Source organism: Halichondria panicea, chromosome 12 (assembly GCF_963675165.1).
Source record: "Halichondria panicea chromosome 12, odHalPani1.1, whole genome shotgun sequence".
Classification (NCBI taxonomy): domain Eukaryota; kingdom Metazoa; phylum Porifera; class Demospongiae; order Suberitida; family Halichondriidae; genus Halichondria; species Halichondria panicea.
The window spans coordinates 2,866,182-2,874,443 of NC_087388.1; the positions used below are offsets into that span (position 1 = coordinate 2,866,182).

Below are 8,262 nucleotides of genomic sequence, written 5' to 3' on the forward strand. Positions count from 1 at the left end.
ATAGACACATGCAACTCCTCTGCACACCGAAAACCTGAATTTGAGAGATTGAACACACCAGTTTTACACCTGCACATGGTAGTCTCTGACACAGGAGTAGGAAACAAAGTCAAAAATTTCTATTACGAAACACGTACAATGTACTGCATGGGCATGCATATCTTTAGCATCCTAGAATCTAGTGGGAAAACTCGTATACAGTACATGCACCCAGTCTATAGAGAGTAGAATGTGTGAGTAGTTGCATGTATACTTAAATGTAAATAATTATCTTACTCAATTCTTTATTCAATTCTTTTACAATTGAATTGAAGTTATGGCTGTTGAAAGATTCCATTCCTTTGCTAATTATAATGTCTGACCACAATTATTATTATTATGAGCAATTATAATTTTACATGCATAATAACATCTCAGAATTAAGGCTAAACGTTTTAAGACTAAATGTTTCATAGCTTTATACATCTACCATTTTTGCCGCCACAAGAACTGCTCATCTTCAAGTAACTCTGAGAGCATTCTATTGAATGGCTGAAAAAACTTCTGTAATATTGTTTTTGTAGATTCCTTTATTGTTAAGGAAGAAGATGTGTAATTAATTGGGTTTTTATTAAATTTTTTTCTGCACTTTTGTTTTATGCGTTCAACTTCATCCTGTGAAACTTTTCCGAAGAAGTTACTCAATTCTTTTGCAACTGAATGTGTATGTTCAGTAAGTCTCTCCATTGCCGTGAAGAAAATCCTCTCTCTGGGAACTGTTTGCAGCCATTTTTGAACATACACATAATATATACCTTTGAATATCACTGCTTCGATATGTTGTCCTTCCTTAATCGTTATGTTTTGCACACACTCAGGCAATAGATGTTTACGGTTGCTGATACAAGCTGAAAAGTTACCCTCAATGTCCAACAGAGTGCAATTCTCAGCTGTTCTTACTGTTTGGTGGCTGTTTATGCATTTTAAGAACTGGGTGATCATATACACAGATTGCTGATGAAATATTTCACGTCCTTTTGTTAAATTGGATTTCACATATTGACTTAGTTTGTCTGTTTTAGGTGGATGATACAAAGACCACCAAAAAGCTGAATACATCATACTGACGGGTTCCCTCATTATCACAAGGTACTTGGACTGTGGGAACAGCTCTGGGAGGGCACTAGGAAGCAGACAGTAGTTGGTCAGCTCTGGTTCTTCACTGGTAAACCTCGGCCATCTTAAGACTGTGATTGGTGTGGCATCAATTGAAGCTAGCTCTCTTCTTTCTTGTGTTGAAACGTTTTCTTTAAATCCTTTAAGGAACATTGGTACGTAATGTCCTCCAATATTGCTAGAGTTTGGTTGATGTATTTTGTAATCAAATGGTGTCCAGAAGTAAGGTTCTTTAATAGCCTGAGCTTTCTTGTCTCCATTTAAGATTTTGGACAGAAAACACTGAAAGAATGTTGTCCCACATTTCGCAAATCCTAGAAGGTATATATTAGGCAGGCAAACTGTTGATGAACTGAACTTTCCTTTAAAATCTTTTTTTATGGAAGCCTTCATCCTTTGTTCAAACCAGAGCGGTGGTTTATTTTTGAAGTGGTATTCTCCAATATGGCCCTCAAAGTAATCCCCGTTTAGAGTCACCTCATAGTTAGTATTCCAGCAGTAGTTCACATAGCCGTCAAGATACTGTGAAGATATGACTCTCCCATACTGCTCCATAAACCACTTGGCATTTTCTCTAGCTATTTCAAGCAGAGCTGGTGACATGAGGTTGGATTTAGACATACACTTGTCAATGTTCTTTAGAGTATTGGAAAGTGTATATTGTTGCGGGTTTTTTACCAGTGAAATATATTTTCCCTCACTGAAATGATCGTCTTCCTTACTTTGCTGGTTTTTCTGACTTGAAATTTGAATTTCGTGTTTGTGCCGGTCTGATTGCCCTTCTCGATTTCCCCCTGTCTCTGATTTTGTGATTGTTCGTATGTCTGTCCTTATTAACTGTAGATGTTCAAAATTGGTGAAGAGTGTATCACTCATTTCATTTTGCGGCAGCTGCCTGAGATCGATATTAGACAAGTGGTTACTTATCTCCTCAAACCACAGAATCAAGGTACTGCAGGTAGTGAGAAAGGCTAGTGCCAAAAACAAGTGGCGATAGTTCAATTTCTTGCTGTGGCAACTCCGCTTTATTTCTGGTTTCATAACTGATCCAGCGCAGAAATCAGTACTCGCTTAATTATGCCTCGAGGCGTAGCCGCACGGTATCTTTGATTTTTTTTTTTTTTTTTCAATAATACACACACTCAGTATAGTTCAATGTACAGTACAGTGTAATAATTATGCTAGTTAGTTCAATGTTCAGGGATCAGTGGTCTGTTATCAGTGACTCACTGATCACTAAATCTATTGGGAGGGAAGTTGCTTTTGAGGCCTTGCCTGCAGTTGAACGAGCTCCTCTGATGGCTTGGATTGAAGATCTTAGGAGTGAAAACGAGAGGCGGCATCTCAGCCAATTCATTGTGGAGGTATAGGGTTGGTCCCATTTTGCGGCCAGGAGGGTGGCAAGACGCTTGTAAGTGGATGTTGAAGCGGGGCCAAGGCCTCCTGTTGATGACATCACGAGTGGTGTGAAGGAAGAGTGCTCTATTTCTTGGATTCGACTTTCATAAGCACGTTTCTTTGTGTTTTCTGTAGGGGTTGGTCTGTCTGTTTGAGGCTGCATGGGGGTTAAAGACGCGTACGTCAAAGTAGGTGCGTTCGAAGCGTCCTCCCCATAGCCCATTTGCGGCAATGTCTAGGTGAGCTCCTTCTGTGATGTTTGCTGTTGTTCCTGGGAGGTGCTCTCCTGAGATTGGCTGCAAGTGTGGTTCGATGCATACATTGTTGCAGACTTCTGATAGGAGGTTGGCCGTTATGTCTCTGATTTCGTTGTGACATAGTGATGGAAACCCTCCCTTGGGGCATGATAATACGTGTTGTACAGAGAACGTTTTTCCGCATTCACAGTTAGTAGGGGTGCTTGACGGTACCCAGCCGTATCTCAGGCATAGGGCGTCCCGGAAAGCACATTTGTGTAGGTTAAAACCAAACTCTGACACTGGAAGGGCGGTCAGCCAGCTTGAGGCTCCTTTCTCCTGGGCTAGTGCCATTGAGTGTTGAAGTGTGCTAGAGAGTGTTGGCTTGAGGAGGCTGGCAGCTTCTAGTTGTTGTGAGCGCCTTTGTTTGTGTGTTTCCCCTTTGGCCTTAAGCTGGTTTTCACATACTTCTGGTGAGTAAGTGGTGGACTGTTCTAAAATCATGGTCTTCAAGGCGCTGGTGATTTTTTGCGAAGCTGAGTATTCCGCAGAGGAGCGTTTTGATGGGTTGTGTAGTCCTATTCCCCCCAGTCTCGCGGGCATGGCTCTCTTTCGGTATCATTAGGGGGGGGCCTTCCTGTCATTGCGGGGATGAGTTTCATTCTGATGATTCTTTCCAGTGGCTCTAGGTGTTCACTTATGTCAGGGGTCGTGCGGGAGAGATATGTCCATTTGCTTGCTAGTCCGTGGGTGATGGCGGCATAGGCTGCATGAGGTTCTGTTTCCACGATAGTGGTCAGCTTCTCGAGCTCCAGGCTCCACTCAGCTACCTTTTCCTTGGTGCACTTGTCAGAATATTCCTTGGAGCCAAGAGAGGTGCCTAGATGGGGTTTTCCCTCCATAGACATATTTACTTGAGTACCACTGAAAGCTGATACTGCCGATTGGTAGTGAGATGGTGTGGTGACTAGCCATGTCTTTGTGGCATTGGTATGGTAACCATAAGCCGGTCCTAGGGAAGTTAATTTGTCCCACCATGTCCGTAAGTCTTGCAGACGTCCCGAGGCGGAGGCATCATCTGCATACCAGACCTGCTGGACATCCTTAGGGAGGGAGTTGATGAGAGGGGTAGTGGAGATGGCATACATTGGCATTGCCAATGGGTCCCCTTGCGTTGTGCCTTCCTGGGATAGGAGGGATGAGCCACCTACAAATAAATCCGTTGGGTCACGGTACGTGTTGATGAGAACCGTTGCTAGTGATGGGCAGAGGTATCTGGCATTTTGCAGGGCAACTTGTCAGTTAAGTGAGTTGAACGCGTTGCTAGCATCCACAAGCAGAACACCTTCAGTGTTTGAATTCAAGAATGCTTCCCTCGTGGCGTGGACTGCTGCTTCTGCTCCTGCGATTTGCCCTGCACACAGTTGTAGAGGGCCTGCGGCTTCCTGGATGTCTCCTCTGGTAACAAGCAGAATGGCCATGGCGATAATTCTCCTTGCAGTCTCGAATATTCCGATCGGGCAGACACCCGGGTTTTTATCCAGTGCAATCAAGCGACAGGCCAGGAGGGGTGAAAGACCCTTGGGATCGACATAGGTAGTGCTGAGACGCCTTGCTAACAGAGCCAACGAGTGGCATAGATCATTTGACGCGCTCTTGAATGATGAGCAGAGTCTCCTCCAGCCCTTAGCATCTATGCCAGAGGGTCCCGCAGCGCCAGATGTTTGTAGAGCAGCTGATCTGATCTTGGAGGCATCTATCAAGTCAAAGACGACAGGGTGTATATCGTTGTGGACTTCTCCTAGGTTGGGGATGGCCGATGCAGAGGCTGGTTGCCCTGGTGGGTGTTTGCTTTTCAGCGCTTCCAGGACCGAAGTTTGTTCACTGCTACTGGATGGAACCATGTCCTCGAGATAGGTTTGTGATCAGTGATTAACGTGAATTTTCTGCCATACAAATACTGGTGAAACTTCTTGGTACCAAATACCAATGCCAGTGCTTCTTTCTCGAGTTGAGCATAGTTTTGTTCGCTTGTCGTTAGCGTGCGTGAAGCAAAACAGATTGGTCTGTCAGCCCCGTCTGGTAGTACATGAGAAATAACGGCTCCAATGCCGTAGGCTGACGCGTCCGCAGCCATGTTGATTGGTAGGTCCGGGTCATAGTGGGTGAGCACATCAGATGATGTAAGTTGTTTCTTTGCTTCTGTAAAAGCTTCCTGACATTCCTGTGTCCATTCCCACTTATGACTCGCTTGCAGAAGTTGGTTGATTGGGTAAAGGATGCTAGAGAGATTCTTGATGAACTTTCCGTAGTAGTTCAGCAACCTGAGGAAGGAGCGAAGTTCTTGAACATTCTTTGGTTCTGGAGCCTGTGCGATAGCATCAACTTTACTTGGAAGAGCTTGGATTCCCTCTTTGCTGATCTGATGACCAAGATATTCTACCGACTTGGCCAAAAAGATACATTTCTCCTTCTTCAATCGCAACCCGTGTTCCGTAAAAAGTTTTAGGACTTGCTCCAGATTGTGTAGGTGGTCTTCTTCATCCACTCCTGTTATCAACAGATCGTCTAAGTAGCAGATAACGTGAGGCACTCCACGTAGGATGGTGTCCATCAGTCTTTGGAATATTGCTGGGGCTGACGCCACGCCAAAAGGAAGTCGGCTGAACTGGTATAACCCTTGATGGGTGTTGATAGTCACGTATTTGGTAGAGTCCTTATCGAGTTCGACCTGTAGATACGCTTGTGACAAATCAAGCTTAGTGAAAAGGGAGTGTTGCGAATAGGTCTTCGGGTTTAGGCAAGGGGTACTGATCAACTTCAAGGTCTCGGTTGATAGTCACTTTATAGTCGCCGCAGAGTCGAAAACGTCCGTCTTTCTTGGGAACTGCGACTAACGGTGCTGCCCAGTCACTGCTAGGTATTTTCTGGATGATACCTTGTTGCTCCATGCGGTCCAATTCATCTCCAATAGCCTCTTTGGTTGCATAAGGAACAGGACGTGGTTTGAAAAACCGAGGAGTAGCATCTGGCCGTACTCTGAGAGTGGCTTTGTGTGAGGTCACAGTACCTAACTCGTCCTTGAACAATGAATCGTATTCGTGTAACAAATTCTTTAGTGTACCTGCAGGGGGAGATTTGACAGTTGCAATGATTTGACAGTTGCAATACATTTCCAGTCCAACTGGAGGTACTTCAGCCAATTGCGTCCAAAAAGACTTGGTCCACTTCCAGCAACCACCACCAGCACCAGCCGAGCCACCTGTTCTCCATAATTAACACACACATTAATCTGACCCGTTACCATCATAGCCTCGTCTGTATATGTCTTTAGCAAAATATTGGACTTACGCAGCTTGAACTTGGCCTTTCTGGTGGCCTCAGAGATAATAGATATTGCAGCTCCGGTATCGATTTCCATCTTGAGTGGAGATCTTGACTGTAACTGTGATCGGCTGTGTAGAAGGCTCGGTCAATTGGTATAGGTGGTAAGTGTCAGCTTCTGAGTCGGTCGAGCTGTTCCCATCTGGTTCCACTAAGTGAGTTTTGAACCTTCTCTTCTCTGTCTTCTTGAACTGAGAGGGTGGGTTGGAGCGGCAGGCTGGTGCTATGTGTCCCTGCTTTCCACATGAGTGACACTCCGCATCCTTGAAACGGCAATCAGCTGCAGAGTGATTCGACTTTCCACAGCGGTAACAAGGTTGGTTTGGCTGCAGTCTCCTTTTGCTTTGTATGCTCTTGATGGAGGGGTTGCTGGCCTTGAGCGCTCTGGTGTTGCTCTCTGCTGCTTCCATTCCCTGTGCGATTTCCATTGCTCTCTTCAAAGTAAGTTCTGTTTCGGCTAATAGTCTTCTTTGCATTGCTTCGCTTCGGAGTCCTGCAACGAAACGGTCACGGTCACGTAGGGCTTCAGTGAGATACGCCCCAAAATTGCAGTGTGTTGCCAGCTTGCGTAGAACTGCATCGTATTCTGCTAAAGATTCGTCAGGGACTTGATCACTTTTTTGAAAATGAAAACGTTCTGCAATCACCGCTCGTGTCGGTTCGTAATGCTTCTGTAGTGCAGCAAATAATTCTCCCTTTGTCTTCGATTTGGGAGCCTCAGGTGCAAGCAAGTCACATAGAAGACTGTAGGTCGTTGCACCAATGGAGCTGAGGAGAATAGGTACTTGCTTATCATCAGGGACTGTATTCGCCGTGAAGTAGAGGTCTACCTGATCCAGGTAGGTCTTGATAGACTCTTGGTCTGGTCTGTAATTGTTGAGAGTTCCATAGTGTGTGGCTGCCATTGCTGTAGGCTACTTGATCCACAATCCTCGTCACCAGTGAGATAACTTCAATAATTCATTAAATCAGAACTCTGATACATACAAAATACACAGGCTATTTATACAAAAACAATACTAGAAAGAATCTTCTAGAACACTAGTACAGAAATGACTAAACAAGAACATGAAACCACTAGAACTAACACAACACAGTATTATTTTACAGAATCACAGGTTTACAGTACAGTCTTTATCTTAATGTTAGTTCCATGTCGTAAGGATACCACAATGTCACACAAATATTCCCCCAAATGCATGACTGTATCAAATAGTGTAAACTAACAGCAAAAAAACATTGTAAAAAAGGTACATGTGAATGACGTAACGGATTGGAGTTATGCACTCGCCGAATTTCGCTTTTTCGTGCTTTTCCTGGCAATTAATCCTAGCAACGGTTAATTCACATTGCATATGATATAGAAATGCAATTAGGGAGGGGTTGGTAGATTATGCTAGCATAATTTTGAGCATAATAGGTACATTTTTTTGGTGAGAATTATGCTGGCATAATAGGCACATTTATAACAATTATGCGAATAATAGGCAGGTTTCACCATGCATAGATTGATCACAGAAATACAAGTCAGTACGAGTCATAGTATAAACAATTGGTGGTTAATTATCTCCTTGCAATTTGATAGAGTCACGTGGCAATTATAAATAATTTTTATTACTTGTACCGCAAAGACATGGGCCTATGTTGTGCTTTGGAGGAATAATGTGGGAATAATAGGCGATTTGAAAAGAATAATAGGCTGTTTACTTGAGCATAAAACAATAGCATAATAGGTAATATCTCAGCTACATGTGCATGTGTAATGTGCATGCATGTATTGACTCCATCATGATCAGTCTACGTGCATGGAGAACACGTTGTTAGTACATTCATGCACTCCTGGTCATATATAGTGATGTAGAGGAATGCCCTATAATTGGCAGAACTATACTGTATATCGGGTATGATTATTTCGAGGGTATACATTTTTGTGGATGTTTGCGGTATATTGTACATGCCTAATCCGCGAAAAACACGAACATTTATATACCCTTGAAATAATTATATACCCGCTATGTGGTAGCTAGCTGAATTCTACTGATCATATATGCATGCATGCATGCGTATGCAGCACCCAAATTATTTGGCG

At 43.7% G+C, this 8,262-nt stretch overlaps 2 protein-coding genes and 1 pseudogene across 2 annotated transcripts; all 3 read right to left on the reverse strand.

Annotated features, from left to right (window-relative positions):
* Positions 1-356: 356 nt before the first annotated feature.
* On the reverse strand, positions 357-2,196 carry LOC135344999 (carbohydrate sulfotransferase 15-like). Its single transcript, XM_064542314.1, has one exon. The coding sequence runs from the start codon at positions 2,194-2,196 to the stop codon at positions 466-468; it is 1,731 nt and encodes a 576-aa protein (XP_064398384.1). The 3' UTR covers positions 357-465.
* Positions 2,197-3,367: 1,171 nt separating this feature from the next.
* LOC135345480 (uncharacterized) lies at positions 3,368-5,962 on the reverse strand (annotated as a pseudogene).
* Positions 5,963-6,169: 207 nt separating this feature from the next.
* On the reverse strand, positions 6,170-7,640 carry LOC135345000 (uncharacterized). The gene has a single exon (XM_064542315.1). The coding sequence runs from the start codon at positions 7,076-7,078 to the stop codon at positions 6,170-6,172; it is 909 nt and encodes a 302-aa protein (XP_064398385.1). The 5' UTR covers positions 7,079-7,640.
* Positions 7,641-8,262: the final 622 nt, after the last annotated feature.

Excerpts from the sequence above, each read along its gene's own strand:
- LOC135344999 (XM_064542314.1), bottom strand. The coding sequence starts at position 2,196 with ATGAAACCAGAAATAAAGCGGAGTTGCCACAGCAAGAAATTGAACTAT.
- LOC135345000 (XM_064542315.1), bottom strand. The coding sequence starts at position 7,078 with ATGGCAGCCACACACTATGGAACTCTCAACAATTACAGACCAGACCAA.